Raw genomic sequence first — 22,232 nt, forward strand, 5'->3', positions numbered from 1 at the left:
AGTTTTGTATTAATTCTCTCCTTTGCTACGACCTACAGGGTGTCCAGAGTGTTTCCCATAATTGAACCTGTTCTTTTAATTAGCTTGTTCATTCGGTGGTTCTCTCTTAAAGTAATGTTGCCAGCTCAGCACACCACAGTATAGAAAATTGCAACGGTCATCACAGAGTTGTAGAAGATGTCACGGATGTTACTACCCACATTAAAGGAACACAGTCTCCTAAGGAAGAAGAGCCTGCTCTGCCCTTTCTTATATTGTTCCTCTTTGTTACGAGACCAGTCCAACCTGTCATTAATGTGGACCCCTAGTACAACTTCTACATACACTCCCTGAATTGTGACTGGACAAAGAGAATCTTTGATGTGAAAATTCATAACCAGTTCTTTGGTGTCGCTGATGTTTAGTTGCAGACAATTCTTTCTGCACCAAGAAGCAAAGTTCTGCACCTGACTCCTATACTCCATCTCATCTCTGTTATGAACAATTTACACCATCCTGATTAATGTTAAATTTCCTCCATCTGCAAACAGGAACACAGAAAAAGAAAGGATTCACTCTGCCATCAACATTTTAATGATGAATTGTTCTGACACTGAAATGGCGGTGACTTTAACCAGGGGAACTCTGGAAGGAACAATGAAAAGCTTCTCTCAGTAGGCCTGTATGTTTTTTTCCATTTCTAGACATGACAATGTATACCTGCTTTATTTAAATGTGAAATACCTTTAAATGTAAACCTGTGGCACAACTGGGCAGACCTGATACGATCTGATCTATCTTAGTCCCACCTACAACAGCTATCTATCTATCTTTATTGTTCGTAATGGCCTTGGGGCCGTATCACATGTGGTGATGGTCAGAACAGTTGTATAAGTGCTCCTCTTTGCACAATTTGTGGTTGTATTTGGCTTTCCTAATACCTGGATGAACTATAGTCCTTTGCATGACCAGACCTAAAAGCAGTACTGTGTTCCTCCAACAACAGGTGGACTTCATTGTTTTTCCAAAGCTTTTGATTTGGAAATATTCTTATATTTTTCAGGGTAGTGATACCATCAATGCAAGTATTTATTCAATCCAGAACAGAATAAGCATGTGCATCAAGCTCTAAGTGGGAATCCTGGATGGCTTAAATAGTCAATGTACTCCAGTCTGTATACTGAAAACAGTACTGCAGTGTCGAGACTAATTTCTCAGGACACGCCTCACTGATGATTTCATTCGTATGATGAGTGGTGACTACATAGAGATTAGGAACAGTGAGAGATAACCAAACTCCCAAATGAGGAAAGGGTGGCCTTATAAGCCCTTAGCAATGTGTGTGAAGACATGGTCCAAACTTCAGCCTCCTCTATTAAGGTAAGAGGCATTTTGGTGATAATACAGTTTCCTTGTTGAAATAGTGAGAAAGCTATGCAACAATAAAAGGTCCCACTGGGTGTGTAGCCATTTGCTTGCCAATGGTGACATGCAGATTTGTTATTGTTTTCATGATATTAACATTTGGAGGAATATAAATTGCAATTGCATTTATTCATCAGTTATTCCAGATTAATAAACCAGCGATTCTCAGTTATAGCAGTGTCCAAAAAAACAAGTTTCATTTACTAGATGCACAAACCCCCCACCCCCCACCTGCAAATCAGCACCTACTAAATTTTAAATATGGCAAAAACAATATTACTGTGAAGTGAAGGAATATGATGAAGGTAAATCATGAATCTTTCTAAATTTTTCAACGGTTTTAATAGTCTAGAGTAGTCTTTTGGTGGACACCAGGAGAACACTGCCTTCTGAACTTCATAGTGCTTATTATAAAAATTAATGGTCTGGTCAGCCCTGACCTGAACCCAATTTGAGTGAATTTGGAATAAAAAGGAATACCAAATGTAAGCCAGGTCTTCTCATTCAACATCAGGTATCTAATCTCACAAATGCCCATTCAGCTGAATGAGCACAAATTCCTATAGTTTGTCCTGGTGTTTAATGTCAGTTGTTGACACAGCATGCTTAACATTAGAATGTTAGAAGCATTGTCATAAGAACAGACCATTCTGCCCATCCTATTCACCGAGATTCTCCAAAATAACATCGTGTTGAGATGTGAAAGGCACTAAAGTCCTACTCTCTACCACATTACTTAGTCATTTGTTCCCTGCGTATATGGCTCTTAGGAAAACTTTCTAACTTTTTTAAGAAATCTGCCCTTAAGCTTCCAACCGTGTCCCCATGTTTTTGTTGCAGAATTTATTTTAAAGTAACAACTGGGATCTACTGTACTAATTTCTTTCATAATTTTAAACATTTCCATCATGTCGCTTCTTAGTCTCCATTTACTTAAATTAAAAGGATCCATTCTTCTAATCTCCTCTCATAGCTCATACATCTCAGTCCATGAATCAGGCTAGTTGTTGTTCTCTGGACGTTCTCTAGCACTGCTATGTCTTTTGTTGTAGCCCGGAAATCAAAACTGAACGCAGTATTCAGGGTGAGGTTTCACCAGCATGTTATACATTATAACTTGAGTATAACATCCTTTGACTTGTACTCCACACATTGCACTGTATAACCTAACACTCTATTAGCCTTCTCAATTGCTCCTGTACGCTGTTTTGCTGTAGACAAGTTCACAGTGACTCCTACGGGCCAAGATATACACGACACTATGCAACTTGTGTGCTTGCGGATGCTGGTGCTATGCAAGTAGTGTATTGATTATACTTGTTCTCATACAGTATGTAAATCTGGAGGATTCCACCAGATGGCAGCACGAGAAAGCATCACAGTGAGAAAACAATGACCGGTTTTGCTGTGTTTTGAGCTGACAGAAGAAGATTAAAATTTCTTGCATTCTGATGCTGTTGCGAAGGTGCAAAAAAACATAGCAATGCAGAAGATGGTACTTGAGACATTTAAATGAATTGCCTCATAACAATGGGGAATATATGAAACTTGTATTTCCTCTGTGAGAAATGGATGAAGAAAAGCATCATGAATACTTTCGTATGTCAGCATTTAAGTTTGGTGATTTGCTTCACCGCATCGACCTTTCATTAAACATCGAAGCTGCGTTATCTTACAACAGGCATCAGTCTCCAAGCATTAGCAGCCAGCTACAAGCCATGCTGATAGTAAACAAGCAACGATGCTGACATCACGTACTAAAACCTGAACACACTGGCCACCCAACTTTTTGCTGGTAGAGCAACTCACACACGCGTCGTATTCATTTCTGATGACATGCTCAGGGAACACGTGGCAGCCATGATGCATGAAGCATTCTGAGCATCAAGTATACCCCAGCCGTAGTCTTTCTCATAAGCAGTCCTTTCAAGATGCAGACCTCCCATTGTGTACTCAAAGATAACATTTCTAATTACTTAAAACCTTACATTAAATTTAATCTGTCACAAATTTGCACAAGCTTGTATGCTGTCTAAAACCCTCTGCAACAATTTAACTGATTCTGCATTAGCTGCCCTTCCACCTAATTTTGCATGATCTGCAAACGAAACCAGCTTAATGATCATATTCTTGTTCAGATCATTTATGTTTATTAAAAATACCAGCGGCCCCAGCCCTGACCCCTGAGGGACACCACTTTTAACATCACATAATTATGAAAAATGTCTCTCACTATCACCCTTTGCTTCTTGTGTTTAAACCAATTTTGAACCCATCTACAGACTGTGTCTTGAATTCCCACTTCTTTTGTTTTTATTGAAAACTATTTGTATTGAAATTACAGGAAAAAACATATTGAAAAGCTGTCTGGCTTTGTGCCTCCTAGATTATTGTTTGCAGACACAGAAACTGCCATGAGAATTTCTACAACCTAAGACTAAAGCTTCTGAACCGTCGTTACCATTAGGAGTATTCCTTGATTTACAAACATTTCTTTTGTGATTTTTCCATTGTTGCCCTTGTCACGTTTCGTTTTATAAAGTCTTTTCCCCTAGAACGCACTTGAGCTCTGCTTTGCATTAACTGTCAGTGAGCCTTGAAATCCCACTGCCGCCTTCTGTAAGGTCTCATCTATTCCCAGAATCCACATACGCCTTGTTGTCTTGTCTAAGATTGTTAAAATGCACTGGCATACCCTTTCAAAAATGTGTTGTAGTCAAATAATTTCAAGTTCTTCAGACCGGTTGACTTTGTGTGTCAAACATTATCTTGGTTACGTGACTAGAAATGACTTTGACTCTTTTTGTGTGGGCATCAGGCTCATAATCTGTTTATGTGATTTATTGGTTGGACTGTATGCTCAAACAACACATGGCTTGTGAGGCAGTCATCTACATACAAAGGACTTAAATCTGAAACCTTCCATTTTTGGGTTAAAAAATGATCTCATACCACTTACGATGATCCCACTCTAGCATGTGATGCAGGCCATCTTCTTGCCACTTAGAGTCAAGAAATAATAATAAAACAAAAACCCAGGTGCCCCACTGGCCCGGTTGGACAGGTTCAATTCCCTGTCTAAAAGTGAGGTGTCTTAGTCATTCGGCCAGTGGTCAAACCCCACTGCACCTCAAGAAGCGCTACCTTCTTCTTCTTGCCTGCTTCACTTTCTATACTCTCTGGCCACATAACCTTCCTGCAAGTTGAGCCTCACCTCATCCCTGACTCCATCTTCAAGAGATCAATGTCAAGGAGCAACCAATAAACACTTTTGTAATACAGTACGTGGATAGTCTTCTAGGTATCCCTACATCTTTGAGGTCTAATTCCACATTAAACATTCACATATCTCAAGTTTCTCCCATACTGCCTGTCCCTGTTGAAATGGGACACCTTTGGGGGAACCTCTTACACTTTAGGGTTCACTGAGTAAGTTCCGCTACAAGACCACCCACGCACCCCCTGGAATCGGTTCACTTACAGTGGCACTTGGGGAGATTTCCAGTTACCAGTGTGATTCACGTCTGCTTCCTGTTGTGTGGCTGCCCTTTGCCCCTTCTGCCTTTCAAAAGCCCCTTCTAGCAGGACACACCATCACAAATTAAGGAGCCCTATGCATATTTAAAGTATAACTGTCTCTACACTGGACTTAGCTGGGTTTGTAACCAAGTTCATCAGGTGTCTGTAACACATCTGCTCCAAGTCATTGTATGCCATCTAAACCAATGCCATTCAGTTTGAAAGAATTTCCAAGGGTAAGTGTTTCCAGCTTTTTCTTTGAATCTAATTCAGAATGAACAAGTTTGATAACAACTGCGAATAAGTTGAGGGGTTCATCTTATCTCTTGAGAATTAGTTACATATACTTAGGTTGATTTGTTATGCACGGGGCTTTTCATCAATGAAAGGACTAATGCTATAGGGCACTTTCCCACCACAAGGACTTTTTTCAGGAACCAGAGACTTTTTAGAAACTCAGGAAATTTTGTACCATTCCCACTGCAGGAACTCCAGCCATTTGTAATTCCTGGTAGGTAGTTCCCAGTACTTTTTGTAGCTCATACTCCAGCATATATACTTTTTATTCAACTTAGCATTATTATGGTTGGGGCGCGGGTGAGGAATTGTGCTGATTGGTTGACCACGAGCACTGGCACCATCTTACGAATCTGTTAATAGTTAAGCCTTAGGAGAGTTATCAGTAAAAATGGAGCGCTACACTTCACACTGCATCCATCTTCATTACTGCCTCCCTAGTGCGCCTTGCAGTGCTGCACATCAAAGCAATAATCTCCCTGGTGAACTTGCTATCACTTCAAAGTAATAAGGCATCAAAGCAATCATCTCCCCCATGAAGTCCAGAATGCGTCAAAGCAATAAGGTACAGGATCAACCATAGGGACCAACCTTATCGTGCCACACTTCTCACAGCATCACTCTTCCTTACACAACACATATTTTGCATAAAGGTTACAGTTCCTGTCATGCCGTGGGAACACAACACACCAAAGAGGCCAAGGAGCACAGGTGACCCAGGGTCTACATTGTACAGGAACTCATTAGTTCCTGAAAAAAGTTCCTGCAGTGGGAAAACACGTACTGTGTAGTGGAGCTCCTAAACCAAATCTCAGTCAAGGATTGATGACCCATAGTGATGAATCATAAAAATTCATGTGACGTTGAATTCGTAGCAAGACTCACTATTTTGCTCTGCAAACAAATTAATGAAATAAGTTACATTTCATCTCATTCGCACAAGAAGAAATGCATTTAGTACCTGTCTGGAAATGTTTTCATGCATTAATTCTTCATGCGTCTATGTGTCATTTAATATTAAATATAGATTTCAAGTAGAGAAGTAGAAAAATCACCATAAATGTGCATATCCTTAACTAGGAAAAGGCGGTTACTTGGGAAAGGGAAGGGGGCGTTTAGCAGAGAGAACATTCTGTGTACCGAGTTTTCCTGTAGAGAAAGCACAATAAAGTACATGATGATGCATTTTAGGGTGTCCTTTTGTGGATAAATGTACTGCACTGCTCCACATTTTTAGAATTAAGAGGCATAAATAGACTTGATTTTAATGCGTGGTACAGTTTACATGCTTTGAGCAGCTGCAGAAAAGAAGAGAACGTCAAACACGCGAGTAAACGGAGCATAAATTAGGTTAATAAAAGTGCAATGCCACTGGTGAGCAGAGGAGGGAGCATTTGGCAGCTCACTCTTCTCTTTCATCCAGAACTGAACCCTGAGGTCACTTCCTACAGCTGTTCACTGAAAGTCCCACTTCTACCTCCCAGAACTCAATTTAAATAGCAATTGCTGCATTCAGTATTGGAGTGTGCTGCAGCAGACGCGACTTATTGAGCATCACAAGTGACCTTAATGGTCCATTGTATTATTTCTGTCCAAATATGAACCATCTGCTCATTTGTTGTGGATCGAGACTGTTATTTTAAAATGAGTTCATCAAGAACACGGGGACACAGTTGGAAAATTCCATCCATCCATTATCCAACCCGCTATATCCTAACTACAAGGTCACGGGGGTCTGCTGGAGCCAATTCCAGCCAACACAGGGTGCAAGGCAGGAAACAAACCCTGTGCAGGGCGCCAGCCCACCACAGGGCACACACACTCACACAAACACACCAAGCACACACTAGGGACAATTTACAATCGCCAATGCACCTAACCTGCATGTCTTTGGACTGTGGGAGGAAACCAGAGCACCCGGAGGAAACCCACGCAGACACAGAGAGAACATGCACAGAAGCGAACCCGGGTCTCCTAACTGCGAGGCACCAGTGCTACCCATTGCGCCACCATGCCCCCCCAGTTGGAAACTTATTGAGGGTAAATTTCTCACAAACATTAGGAGGTTTTTCTTTACACAAAGAACGATAGACACTTGGAATAAGCTACCAAGTAGTGTGGTAGACAGTAAGACGTTGGGGACTTTTAAAACTCGACTTGATGTTTTTTTGGAAGAATTAAGTGGATAGGACTGGCGAGCTTTGTTGGGCTGAGTGGCCTGTTCTCGTCTAGCTTGTTCTATTGTTCTAATCTCTTTGTTTTCATTATATGGGGTACCCCAACCTTTCTTCTGGTATTTTTGACATTTTATGACAGTAGGTAAACATGAAAGACTGAACACGGCTTTAAAAAGTAGTTACATTTGTTTTCCACCTAAATGAAAAATTTAAATGCCCCTCACACCAAACTCTTTGAAAGTGAAAATTAACAATGTCTACTGTCAGTTTGTCAAAATTGTATGTTAATTGAAATTTACCCCTCACTAATGGCCACCTTACAGACCAGGGGTCCTCAAGTTGAACTCTGGAGGGCCATGGTGGTTACAAATGAGTTTCTTAGTTAGAAGCCAAGTATTGTTTATTATAGCAAACCCTGCATGTTGAGATTCTGAATCTCAAATTTCGTCATTTAGTCATTAACAGCTGCTTTTAATAGCTTTTTTGTTTTCTGAACTAGCAATAATGTTATGCAAATGATAAAGGAGTCAGCAGCTTATCCATCTAACTTGGTCCCATTTATATCATGAAGAATATGTGTTAATAAAATATTCAGAAAGAAATGGAAGAAAAGAAAGTAAAGGGCCAAGCATTACTTATCTTTAAAGGGCAAGAGATCTTTCACTAAATTTTACTGAGATTGCTCAACTCTACATTACTGTAGTTCACAGATCATTTCAGTGATATTCCCTAAAAACTTTCTACAAATGACATGGCAGAATACAAACTATAGAATTAAAGCACAATATCTGTTACTGGCAAGGATTGGCTGCTAATTAGGAAATTGGGTTGGAACAAAGACCTGCAGCCACTTCAGTCTTTCAAGATGGAACTTGAAGGTTCCCAGTGTACATACTGCCTCCTAAGTGCTTAATATCAATAATATTTACAGAGGCAGTGTGTCCTGTTTTGGCTACGGAATTGGAATTTAACCCTCAAGGCAGCCAACTGCTGACTCACTGTGTTACTCTGAGCAAGTCCATAATGATTTGGCCAGTTTAGCACTTCTCCTTCCTGTCTTATTCTATTTTGGTTAAAGCAACAACAAAACATTCCATGGACCTTCTAGAAGGTTTGCTGCACTCTTCACAGACAAGCCAATCCAGTTATCTAACAGTCCATCTTTGGTAGCTGACCATATCGATCCATCTATTATTTAGCCCAATTAGAACATTAGAATATAACAAACCTGTGATAAGAGCAGGCTATCTAACCCAATAGGTTCATCCAGTTACCCAGTTTATGGTCAGAGAATGCCAAATCTGTACACAGCACAAGAACCAAGGACCAGACCAATGCTCACTATTCCCTGCCAAATTAGAGTTACCAACCAACTTATCCTGCAAATCTCCAGGATGAAGAAAGAAAATGGAATGCAGAGACTCAGGGCTGGTGCAAATTTCACTGAGACGGCCCAGGCCCAGGCTGGATTTGAAGCTGAACCTTAAGCAGGACATTGGAAGTGTGAGGCCACAGCATCACAATGACATTAATTTTGTGAAATTTCTTCTTCTTTCGGCTGCTTCCGTTAGGGGTTGCCACAGCGGATCATCTTCTTCCATATCTTCCTGTCCTCTACATCTTGCTCTGTTACACCCATCACCTGCATGTCCTCTCTCACCACATCCATAAACCTTCGCTTAGGCCTTCCTCTTTTCCTATTCCGTGGCAGCTCTATCCTTAGCAAACTTCTCCCAATATACCCAGCATCTCTCCTCTGCACATGTCCAAACCAACGCAATCTCACCTCTCTGACTTTGTCTCCCAACCATCCAACTTGAGCTGACCCTCTAATGTACTCATTTCTAATCCTATCCATCCTCATGACACCCAGTGCAAATCATCTTTAACTCTGCTACCTCCAGCTCTGTCTCCTGCTTTCTGGTCAGTGCCACCGTCTCCAACCCATATAACATAGCTGGTCTCACTACCGTCCTGTAGACCTTCCCTTTCACTCTTGCTGATACCTGTCTGTCACAAATTTCTCCTGACACTCTTCTCCACCCATTCCACCCTGTCTGCACTCTTTTTCACCTCTCTTCCACAATCTCCATTACTCTGTACTGTTGATCCCAAGTATTTAAACTCATCCACCTTCGCCAACTCTACTCCCTGCATCCTCGCCATTCCACTGACTTCCCTCTCATTCACACACATGTATTCTGTCTTGTTCATACTGACCTTCATTCCCCTCCTCTCTAGAGCATATCTCCACCTCTCCAGGGTCTCCTCAACCTGCTCCCTTCTCTCACTACAGATCACAATGTCATCAGCAAACATCATAGTCCACGGGGACTCCTGACTAATCTCTTCTGTCAACCTGTCCATCACCATTACAAATAAGAAAGGGCTCAGAGCCGATCCCTGATGTAAACCCACCTCCAACTTGAAGGCATCCATCACTCCTACTGCAGACCTCACCACGGTCACACTTCCCTCGTACATATCCTGTACAATTCTTTTTTTTTTATTAATTTAATTGTAATCATTCCGTACATATAGATCAATTTTTACAAAAAATAGGATTGAAAGCAAATCAAACCCCACCCCTGAGAAGGAGAGCATGGCCAAAGGAGTAATACTTAAGGCTTGTAAACGTGCCTAAATTATTGAGTTTAACAGGGCAAAAAAAGATAAATGGAGAAGGAAAAGAAATGCAGAAATAATTATTTCTTCTTATTCTAAAATATTATTGATTAAATCCTGCAAGGTTTTGCAAAAATTCTGTACAGATCCCCTAACTGAGAATTAGATTTTTTCCAATTTCAAATAATATAAAACATCGGTTTCCCACTGACTTATTAGAGGAGAGTTAGGATTCTTCCAGTTTAACAAAATCAGTCTCTGTGTCAAAAGTGTAGTGAATGTAATCTCCGTTTGCTTGTCCTTCTCCATTTCAAATCCATCTGGAAGAACACCGAACAGAGCTGTTAGTGGGTTAGGAGGGATTGTGACCCCAAGGCTGTCTGAAAGGCACTTAAAAATTTTGTTCCAAAATGATGTTAGTTTGGTGCAGGCCCAAAACATGTGACCCAGTGAGGCAGGAGCTTGGTTGCAGCGTTCGCAGGTTGGATCTTGCCCTGGAAACATTTTGGACAGTTTTAAGCGAGACAGATGAGTTTGATATAAATTTTCAGTTGAATAATTCTATGCGGGCGGCACGGTGGCACAGTGGGTAGCGCTGCTGCCTCGCAGTTGGGAGACCTGGGGACCCGGGTTCGCTTCCCGGGTCCTCCCTGCGTGGAGTTTGCATGTTCTCCCCGTGTCTGCGTGGGTTTCCTCCGGGCGCTTCGGTTTCCTCCCACAGTCCAAAGACATGCAGGTTAGGTGGATTGACGATTCTAAATTGGCCCTAGTGTGTGCTTGGTGTGTGGGTGTGTTTGTGTGTGTCCTGCGGTGGGTTGGCACCCTGCCCGGGATTGGTTCCTGCCTTGTGCCCTGTGTTGGCTGGGATTGACTCCAGCAGACCCCTGTGACCCTGTGTTCGGATTCAGCGGGTTGGAAAATGGATGGATGGATGGATAATTCTATGCTTTGCACATATGAAGCTCGAGTGAATTCTCTGCATTGCTACCTTCCACTCCTTTTCTGATATATTAATTAAGAGATCTTTTTCCCATTGTCCTCTTGGTTCTTTAAAAGGAAGGGACTCTAATAAAAGTTTATATACTGCAGAAATGGTGTCTAAGTCCTCGAAGTTGAGCAGTATTTTTTCCAGCATGGTGGAGGGTACGAGATGAGGAAAATTGGGCAGGTTCTGTTTGACAAAGTTTCTAATTTGAAGATAGTGAAAGAAATGTGTAGCTGGAAGGTTAAATTTGGAATGTAATTGTTCAAAGGATGCAAAGATATGGTCTATATAAAGATCTCTGAGCAATTTAATCCCAAATCTTTTCCAGATATTAAAAACTGGATATGTTTGCGAGGGTTGAAAGAGGTGGTTCTCTTGCAGGGGTGCCACAGATAGAAGATTTTCCATCTTAAATTGCTTTCTAATTTGGTTCCATGTTCTGAGTGAGTGAAGCACAATTGGGTTATTAGTATATTTGCGATAACTTGCATTTATTGGAGCACAGAGCATAAAGAAGTACTACAGGATTTTACTTCTATTGCGGACCAGGCCTGTGTATGTTCATTTATTTGTGTCCAGGCTTTTATGCCTTGTATGTTTGCTGCCCAGTAATAAAACTGAAAATTAGGTAGAGCCATGCCACCTTCTGCCTGAGGTCTTTGTAGGGTCGCTCTTCGGATACGTGAATGTTTTGAGTTCCAAATAAATGAGGTTATGGTTGAATCTAATTGCTTAAAAAATGATATCCTGTACAATTCTTACGTACTTCTCTGCCTCTCCCGACTTCCTCGTACAATACTTATGCCTTCAAATTCGTACTCCCTTGCACCTCCTCAAGCTTTAAAGAATGGCTTAATCAAAAGCATTGATGTTACCCTCATGTTTTCAGTGATAAGGCCTCTGACTGTTTTAACTTTTCTTTGACTAGAAGCTCTTTTCTGTATTTAACAATAATACAGTGCCTGAAGTGAAAACAAATAAGTACCAGTGCTCTCTTGTTTCTCCTCCACACTTTACCTAATTTCTTAATCCAGCAGAGTGGGGCCTTTCAGTTTCAATCGGAATGACATTCACACATTAGAAAGGAGAGCAGGGAGGGTTCCCCCTCTGAGCTTCGATCACAACGAAATATTTACATTTTATGTCAGAGCTCAGAGCAGGAGGTGTTGGGACACAACAATTTACTGACAGCAAAATTGGGAAACCCTCAATCCTTCCTTTAATCTAACTTTTAACGTCATCAGATTGCATCCTTTTCATTCTGCGTATTTGTTTTTAAGCACGACATACATATTTTTCAAAACATTATTAATGCAGTATTAATCAGGAATGCTTTGCATACTTTATTAACAACACTGATCAACAGACAAAATGTTTCCTGGACCTAAATAGCTAATTTCCACAAATTTTGACCATGAATATGACTGTGGAAATCGAATTTTAGGTTTAGTTTGTAGATACAGAGAACATCGTCTGAGAGGGAACAAGGCTTCTGCTTCTCAGTTTCTAAGGCTGAGTGAGGCAAAAATAAAGGAAGTGGAACCACAAATGCAAGAACTTCTCAAGGAAGATCTTTTTGATGAAATTCTCCATAGTTAAGAACAGTGTATGTGGGGCTGTTTTAAACATCCATCCATCCATCCATTTTCCAACCCGCTGAATCCGAACACAGGGTCATGGGGGTCTGCTGGAGCCAATCTCAGCCAACACAGGGCACAAGGCAGGAATCAATCACGGGCAGGGCACCAACCCACCGCAGGACACACACACACCAAGCCTAACCTGCATGTCTTTGGACTGTGGGAGGAAACCAGAGCACCCGGAGGAGACCCACACAGACATGGGGAGAACATTCAAACTCCACGCAGGGAGGACCCTGGAAGTGAACCCGGATCTCCTAACTGCAAGGCAACAGCGCTACCACTGTGCCACTGCGCCACTGCACCACAGTGCCACCCTGTTTTAAACAACTTTGTGCAAATTTTCTAGGAAACAAGAGAGTTAAAAACTGCAAGGACATTGATGAGAAGCTGCTTTCATCCTATCACAAGCTGGGCTCACTACATATCTGGGATTGCTACACGTGATATGATATGAGCGTCAATAACAGCATGTGAAGGAGGGCTGGAGGGTCGAAGCAGAGCCACTGTGCTGCTGGTCAAATATTCTAAGCCATTGGTTATCGTATGACAATTGCACTCCTCATCATTTGCTTAACCAACTCAAAATCACAAAAGCTTCTGCTTTCACCTTCAGAGGTGAAGTTAATCTGGGTAGCATTACCCTTACTGACCAGCAGAGGATGCTATACCCTCACAGCAAAAGGTCCTTCAAGACCCCCGCGTTCATAATTTAAGGCCCATTGCAGGGTTTGAGGTCCCCCACACCACTAAGAAGGCAATGTGTTGTGGCATAATGGGCATACAATTTATCCATGATAAATTGGACTGTAGTGCCAATACTGATGCTCTGTGCAAGAGAGGACAGAGCCGACTATACTTCCTTAGAAGGCTGGCGTCCTTTAACATCTGCAATAAGATGCTGCAGATGTTCTATCAGAATGTTGTGGCAAGTGCCCTCTTCTATGCGGTGGTGTGCTAAGGAGGCAGCATAAAGAAGAAGGATGCCTCACGTCTGGACAAACTGGTGATGAAAGCAGGCTCTGTTGTAGGCATGGAGCTGGACAGTTTGACATCTGTAGCAGAGTGAAGGGCACTGAGCAGGCTCCTGACAATCATACAGAATCCACTGCATCCACTGAACAGGATCATCTCCAGACAGAGGAGCAGCTTCAGCGACAGACTGCTGTCACTGTCCTGCTCCACTGACAGACTGAGAAGATCATTCCACTCTCACACTATGTGACTCTTAAATTCCACCCGAGGGGGTAAACGTTAACATTATTCAAAGTTATTGTCTGTCTGTATACCTGCATTGTTATCACTCTTTAATTTAATATCTTCTTTATCAGTATGCTGCTGATGGAGTATGTGAATTTCCCCTTGGGATTAATAAAGTATCTATCTATCTATCTATCTATCTATCTATCTATCTATCTATCTATCTATCTATCTATCTATCTATCTATCTATCTATCTATCTATCTATCTATCTATCTATCTATCTATCTATCTAAGCGAGATTAGAGGTTGGAGACAGCCAATGACAAGAGCTTAGCTGGTCAGTGACAGGAAGAAGACCCAAGCAGTGGAAGGTGAGCTTGGGAAATGTGTTAACAGAGTAGCCAGAGGTCACTAGTGTTTAGTTAGGCCCTGGGGGGCAGAGGTGTTTAATATTTTTTGTTTTGGCTGTATATTATTGTTCCCCTGTACCACTAACTGAGACTTTGTTATTAAAGCCTTGGTTTTGTTTGTGTTTCCTGGGTTTGTGTTTAGGGTTGTGAGATGCCCCCTACAGGTCATAAGGGGCATCGGTCTAAGAGGTCACATATATGGGATATATATTGGCAACTGGCATTATTATTACACTAGCTGTGTTACCCATCTATGATGGGCTGAAATCTAAGTAAGCAATGTAGACCTCAGCAATAACATTTGCAGTGCATTGTACAATAAAGGTGTCTCTGTTACTGTATATGCCATTTGGTATGGGATTCATCAAACAGTGTTAATGTTTGTGATGCAAAATTTATTGGAATGACAAATGCAATGCATTTTATTGCTAAAAATGTAGGTGATGCGCCATCTTTAGGAATGACAGTGACATAGCAATTAGGTGGACACACAGACAGACATGAAGACAAAGACACAGGGGGATAGCACACTGCAAAGTAGGCCTTTCAGGAGTACTGGACATATAATCAAAATAGAGAACAGCACAAAACTAGAAATCACATGCAGAAATACTAGGGATCAAAACAAACTGTAAGAGCCAATCTTACAAAGGTAATGGAAATGTTAAATTCACTCAAGTGTTTACTTAATTTCAGAGTTACTTAGATTATGGTATAGTCTTTTACGTAACGTAAGTTAACATGAAAAAGAACTTTATCAGCTCTATCTGTAAACCTGAGTGTTAATTAGTTAAGTTTCTGGAAATAATCTCACTGCTAGCGTGGACTGTTAGATAAATTTTCAAATAAGAAATTAGCAAACAGTTTTCTGACCGTTCTACACCAAATCTAGAGAGAAATGACACAAGATAAATAAGCCTTAAGCAGGACTTTCTTTAAACAAGAAGTTTTCTTTTCTTTGTAATATCAATTTTTCTCTATTTTTGTGTGAACAGTTTTGCTTTTAATTTTTATATTTATGAAAATATAAAAAATATTCTTAAATGTTTATATTTAGATATATTTGGATGGTGGATTTCTTTGAAAACATGTCATACTATTGCCTGAACTGTCCTATGAAGCAAGCTGAAAGCTGCAGAACTTTGGGAATAACGCAGCTACACAAATGATTTAAATTCTGCAATAGGATAAATCACCAGGCAGGCGACAAATGAACAAAAGACAGCAAGAAATATTTTACATGCATTGGACATAGTGATATACATTCCCTGGGTGACAGCTTTATAATAAATAATGGCAGATCACACCACAATGGGTCAGGCTTGGTGGTGAGGGAATGTAATCAAATCAAGGAATAATGTATTATTCAATCAATCTAGAACAACTCATTAAAACCTGTATTAATCAAGATTTGTAATCTGCCTGAGATAATGAAAAGAATGCTAACATCAGATGGTGATGAGGTGAAATACATTTCATTTTCCACATAACTTATTTTAATGTTTGATGATAGATAGATAGATAGATAGATAGATAGATAGATAGATAGATAGATAGATAGATAGATAGATAGATAGATAGATAGATAGATAGATAGATAGATAGATAGATAGATAGATACTACCTATACTTCAGAAGAGGTAATCCCACTGAAGATAACCAGTACTTGGTATGAGACCATCTCAAGATGCCAGAGAGGTTTCTCAGAACTATGCCATAGGTGAACCATTTTTGCTTCCCAAAAGAACCATCCAGATTCCAGAAAGAACCTTCAATTATTTAGATACCTAACAGGCTCCATAAAAAACATTGAATTTATGGTAACTGATTGGTGAAATACCAATGGCTTCATTATTTTAAAAGGACTTTTGCTGTATACAGTAAGTAAGTTCAGGTTCTCTTGGTATCCTGGTCGGTAGCCTACTATAAACTAAAGATTTCTGTTTTGTCCATATATCAAGAACCTTTCCAAATAAAAAAAAAAACAGTTTCATATCCAAAGAATCCTTCCCCGCATTAAATGATTGTTTGTCATGCAAAGGTTCTGTGAGGAACCAGCCAACCCAGTAAAGTACCATTAAAAGAGTGTTATTTTAAGAGTGTAGAAAAGGCTTGGGAAGTGGTGTTGGTGAGGCCATCAGTGGGCGCTTACCCTGTGGTCTGTGATTGTGGATTCCAATGCCCTAAAGGAGGACACTGTGCTATAAAAAACAGTGCTGTCCTTCAAATGAGACCTAAATTTGAGGTACTAACTCTTTGTGGTCATAAAAGATCCTTAGACATTTTTTAAAAAAGAGTAGTGTGTGCCCCAATGTCCTGGTTATATCGTCCATCACAGCCTGGTCATTCTGGCCCACTAATCACCCCCTGTCTCTAACAGGCTAACGAGCTCTCTCACCCCTTCAATACCTAATAGAACACACTGGAGCAAGAACGGCTGTGGTGTCTTCCAGGTGAATGCTACACATCGATGGTGCTTGAAGTTGAAGGTTAGAAAAGTGCAATATAAATTACATTAATTAATTATCATTATTCAGATAGATAGATAGATAGATAGATAGATAGATAGATAGATAGATAGATAGATAGATAGATAGATAGATAGATAGATAGATAGATAGATAGAACTTGATCGGCATTAGAATATATGTAAAGCTAAGGTATCTACAAAACATTTCCACACATGTTTCCTGACCACCAGCTCTGCTCCTGACCGCCATCATGGACAGTATCTTGGATATTCCGTTCACTTTTTTATGCCAACTTTGTCGTGCCCCGTTCTTTGATGGAATGTAAATACGTCGCACCTGTCCGTAACTTTCCTATTGTCAGGAGAGCATGAAGAGCCACACATATATAGCCTAGACCGGAATTTTTCATCAGTATTAGTATCATCGCCTACAACTACCATTATTTTGTTAAACAGTTGTACAATATTAATAACACATTTTTTATAACTGCATGGAGGTCTTTGGCGGATTAGTCGCTGTATAAATAGACTCCCTGCTGTTGATATTCGGATGAGACTGTGTTTATTGAGGATCGGCTTCGTGCGTTTTATTACAGCTTTTTGTTATTATCTTCAATCATTGATGTATGATAAAACGATGAAGTAGGCTGTAGTATTTGAAGTAAAAAGTCATTATCACCAACATGTCCACGCCTCATCTAACAGCTCAGTTAGCCGCATCCCTTGCGCTCGTACACAAGTCCCGCGAGCGCAGCTACAAATGGAGGTAAAGCGGGCGCGCGGTCATCGAGGATCGCTCAGGTTCACAACAGGCTAATCCTAAATGAACTCCACTCCCCCGCGCAGTTCACACGTCTGTAGCGATCTCTTCATGGTTCCTCATAGCTGATTAATGAAACTTTGTCAGGGCTCACCGGCTGCCGTTTTTCATTTGAAACAGAACAGCTCCCGAAGAAAATTGAAGTTGGTCCAAAAATCCACACGTCTAATAAATTGCAATTGAAAACTGTTAAATAGCTTCACCGACATCACATTTTCATTCGTACTATCGAGCCGAAGAGAATCAGCAATACCGGCACAACTTAATGTTTAACACTAGTCCCAGTGCTAATTTTCAGGTTTGGTTCTCCTGGTCATCAAGACATTTCGTCTCCAAGAGCGCTGGCTCTCCAACTCCTACATTTAAACAATGACCTGTTGTGCTTTACAGCCTTTCCATTTTTACGTATTGTCTCCCTTATATGACCAATGCGTGTTCTCCTTAAAATAAAGCATTTTCTAGTTGCTCACATATTTAATAAAAGCGCTACAGGAAATAACTAAATAAGCCGCCAACATATTTTTAACATTGATTTGTGTCATGTCATAATGAAACAATAAATAACACAACTTGCAACAATTAACGATTTATTTAAAAAACAAAGGAATGTTCGCAGGATTTTCATGCTTTGGCAGACAGACGCCTTTATCCAAGGCGACCTGCAACATTTGAGATGCAATTGGTTACGTCCACCTATTTGAGGGCTAAGCAGACCTGCATATGGTCACACAGTGTCAGTAGTGGGATTTGAACCCACACCCTCAGGGGGCTGAAGCCTTAACCACTGCGCCACACGAGCGACTTTTAGACGGGGTCGCTTCTTTCATCTCATTTTATTGTCCCTACTCTAAATTAAATTCTCTAGAAGCGCTCTTTGCCATAATACTGGAAAACATAAATTGTTACTCATTCCTGTATTTTCCGGTAGTTTTGTAATGAATGTTGTGTAAAAGAAAAGGCCTTGGGCGGATGTGTCAAAAGAGTAATTTTAAAAGAAAATGAATCTACCGATTATCACTAGCGACGACGCTTGCTTGGCTTAATGTTTGTTCATTTTCTAATTACATTATAGCAACTACTAAATATTTGTGATCTTTGCAATGATGACCTGTGTGTAGTAATATTATTGTTTTTATTATGGTTTTATGTAATTATGCAGTGATTAAAGGAGACTCGGAGAAAAGAAGTATTAACATTAAGTGATAAAACCAGACGCACTCACAACAAAAGCAAATGTGTGTAAATGTTCAACAGATAGATAAGTTGAATATTTGTCTTTCTCGTTTGAATTAATTTTCACCCACCGTACATTCTTAAAAATAAATATACCAGAATGGCTTTTCAGAGCGATGCCCTAGGGGGACAATTTTTGGTTCTCTGATGAGCTATGAAAGACCTATAAAGACCTTTTATGTATTTAGATCCGTAACAAGTATACCTTTATGATAACAAAATGCTCATTTTAAACTGACACCTGCTGCATGAACGCAGCTAACTTCAGGTTTTCTCTGCTCTCTTATTCTAGTTTTCAACATATTAGGAACTTTTTTAAAGCCTGACGCACCAACTTTATACGCAAAGGACCCTTCACATAACAACCCAGTAACGGTTATTTTTAAGAGTGATATGAACGCAGCACATTTCTAAAGTTCACCATTTTTACTAGATTCGGTATACATAGCCCCATTAATTTCCTCAATATGATTTTTAAAATTATGGAGTCACGGGTGAAGAAGGCGTTATCTCTTTAGCGGTACTCTTAAGGGAGGAACCCACCCAGACGGGACACCAGCGTATTATATGGCACACAGGACTAGAAGAAAGGCAGGACTCGACCCTGAGGGGGGATCGACGTGGATCACGTCCCTACGCACATATTCCCGTGTAATGGGACAATTTAGCGGGCAGCAGTGTATCAGCGAAATAGCAGGACCGGAAAAATACCATGCGCTCCACGGTAGACATCGCGAAGCATTTAATGTAAGAAGCGGTAATTATTGCTCCATCGTGCGATTGCTATACACAAAGATTTATAGCACGCAGTCTTATTTTCTTGAAACATTGCCTTAATAGCTTTTTAAACCAATTTCAGATTTTTGCAGATTTTGGCTGAAGTCTGACAGGCTATCATATAGTTCCGTATCCAAGTTCAGCATAGGTGTGTGTGTGTCAGCTTGATGACAGCGCTGTGACCGTGTCTTGCCATTTTCTGATTGCTTCTGCGTATTACTATTGCATTTCTTAAGTTCATTTTACCTTCATCAGACACCCCTTTCCTTGGACTAATCATCGCTACAGTGTTTGAGAGCGGATCTATAAAAGGGTGCACGGACTTGGACTCTGCGCCGATGTTCTTCTGTCCTCGTACGCTGAATTGACAGTTTCTGTCCATGCATGCTCTCTTGTCAGACCTTCTAAGTTTTAAATTCAGGACACTATATTACCTTGATTTCATACAAATCTTTACCCATTGTTACCATCTACTGTGTGAAAACAGATAAAATTCCCATCGTCCGGAGCAGAGAGAATGTCAAGTCTAATTTCAACATCCCAAGGCGGAGGTGAAACAAGCTCAGAATTTGCGCACGCGCAGCAGCCGCCCAACTCACCTGTCCAGTGCGATGGCAGTCATGGAGTAGATGCTGGCAAACACTGCTGCAATTGGGAAAAAGTTGTGAAACCTGCAGTAGCTCAGCCCGTAGTACCACTCGTTATGGATGGCATAGGTGAAGTTAATGACCGTGTTGAACGCCGACATAGACGCCTCGGCAAATGCAAGGTTCACTAAGAAGTAATTCGTGACTGTCCTCATCCGTTTATGGGCTAAAATGATCCATATCACGATAATGTTGCCGACCACAGATATAATGACTATAGCAGCGTAGGCAATTGCCCAAAGTACGATGCGCCATACCGGCTGGACAAACTGATTGTAGTAGCCTTCGGTAGCATTGCGGCTATTTGAAAAGTTCGCCTCGGTGCTCTCGTTGTAATCTGTTGACGTATACAGGACGTCCATCTCACCCTTGGCATAGAAACAACAATTTGAAAGATCTATTTCAAAAGAGGCATTGCGCTTTGGTGTGCAGTGCCTCAAAAAGACATGGAGTCGTTGCCGGATTAGAAAGAGATTGCTATAAAACTTCAGTTCTGAAGAAATGAGCTGTCACAACGGGCTGTCCTCTGACAGCACAATGTCCCCTGCATGCGACTCAAGGTGTTAACGAAGCCTGAAGCCCTCCTTCGATACACTCGGGTTAGAAATCCTGTGGGTAGTCTGGGCAATCGGGGAAGTGAAGAGAAAAAGAAAAGTTTCCGAATGAACTGCAGGCACGCTGAACAATTTTTGTTCCTCGCTTCGGTATTATTAAAGCTGAAATCGCAACGCTCTAAAAGCACCCCAGCGTGACACCACCCAAATCCAGCCTGGCCACCTTCCGAGCTCGACTCTAAAGCCACGTTTTGCCTGGCTCTCTCTGTGTCAGTCTCGCTCCCTTTCTCCCTCCGACTCTCCCAGCGTTCTAGCAGACGGTTCTGTCGCACAGCAAGCTCAGCTCTGATTGATATAGCCTACCAGAGCTAGGCAAAAGGAAGCGATATTTTTATGAAAACGCGTCACTGCTTGAGGGGGTGCGCATGTCTCCGGTACCAGAGGACACATGAAGCGCTCAGTCATCGAGAGTTGGTGTGCTAGTGGAGTATCGGACACCCCAGTCCTATAGTTTATAAGCTACTACGGCAGAGCCAAAAGACAGCATAGCAGGATTATCAATCACATCTATTAGAGGAAAAGCTTGTAATAATATGGATAGCTCGAGTGTCCGCAGTAACTATTACATATTACTAACATTAATAACAATAAGACATACTATTATTGTATTTAACGTCGTTGAAGCAATACACACAGGGGGATTTGCAACATTGTTTCATTCAAAAATCTGTATATATGTTTATTTTAATGCAATGCAATTCAGAAGAGTGGCAAGAATATCTAAAAGGCTGCAACTGAGAAGAATTTGTCTCATGTTGATTTATTTTTTTAACACACTATGAAAACGATCCGCTGCCTTGGGATAAAAAATTGTGTTCTGCGCTCCTTAATAAACACGAGTCCCAGAGGCACCACATTTCAGTTAAAGTTGAACTCCCCGCACGCGCGTGTACTTACGGTGCGCGCAGGCGTGAACATCTGCACCGGAGGGCGCGTGGTGCTTGGGGCACCGCCGGCCAATTGGGATGTCGACCGGAGTCATTGCACCCGTGAACAATTACGAAATCTAACAGCAAAGACTTGCGTCACTCAAGTAAGTGTGAAGCTGAAAGTCGGGGTGGCTTCCAGATCAGTCAGTGTAAATTAATGATCATAGCAGGCGGGTTAGGATCTACGTATCTGTGAAATACAGAAGGTTTGGAAGTTCGCGACTGTCACCATTTCTGCGTGCTACAACTACCCAGAAATTCAGCACAGAATGCTCATTCCTGTGTTATACACGTTTGATCTCGAAGGCAATCACGCTGGTCAAATTAATGCATCAGCTCTTTGAAAAATTCTATGGGCTATTTAAAGCTATCATTGGGAATCTAACAACGAAGTAATGCATTAATGTCGGGGCGTCTTCCAGACAAGTGCAAGTTAAAGATCGTAACACGCGGCTTAAAATCTGCTCGTCAGTAGAATGAGA

The 22,232-nt window shown here is 41.0% G+C and overlaps 1 protein-coding gene across 1 annotated transcript in view; it reads right to left on the reverse strand.

Moving 5' to 3' along the window:
- Window positions 1-21,151, reverse strand: part of LOC114649191 (substance-P receptor-like) — a 113,215-nt gene extending 92,064 nt beyond the window's left edge. The window contains exon 1 of the mRNA XM_028798660.2: window positions 20,160-21,151. Within this exon, the coding sequence (XP_028654493.1) occupies window positions 20,160-20,569 (410 nt within the window). The 5' untranslated portion in view covers window positions 20,570-21,151. The remainder of the gene's footprint in view (window positions 1-20,159) is intronic.
- Between the last annotated feature and the right edge of the window lie 1,081 nt (window positions 21,152-22,232).

Source organism: Erpetoichthys calabaricus, chromosome 1 (genome assembly GCF_900747795.2).
Source record: "Erpetoichthys calabaricus chromosome 1, fErpCal1.3, whole genome shotgun sequence".
Lineage (NCBI taxonomy): Eukaryota > Metazoa > Chordata > Cladistia > Polypteriformes > Polypteridae > Erpetoichthys > Erpetoichthys calabaricus.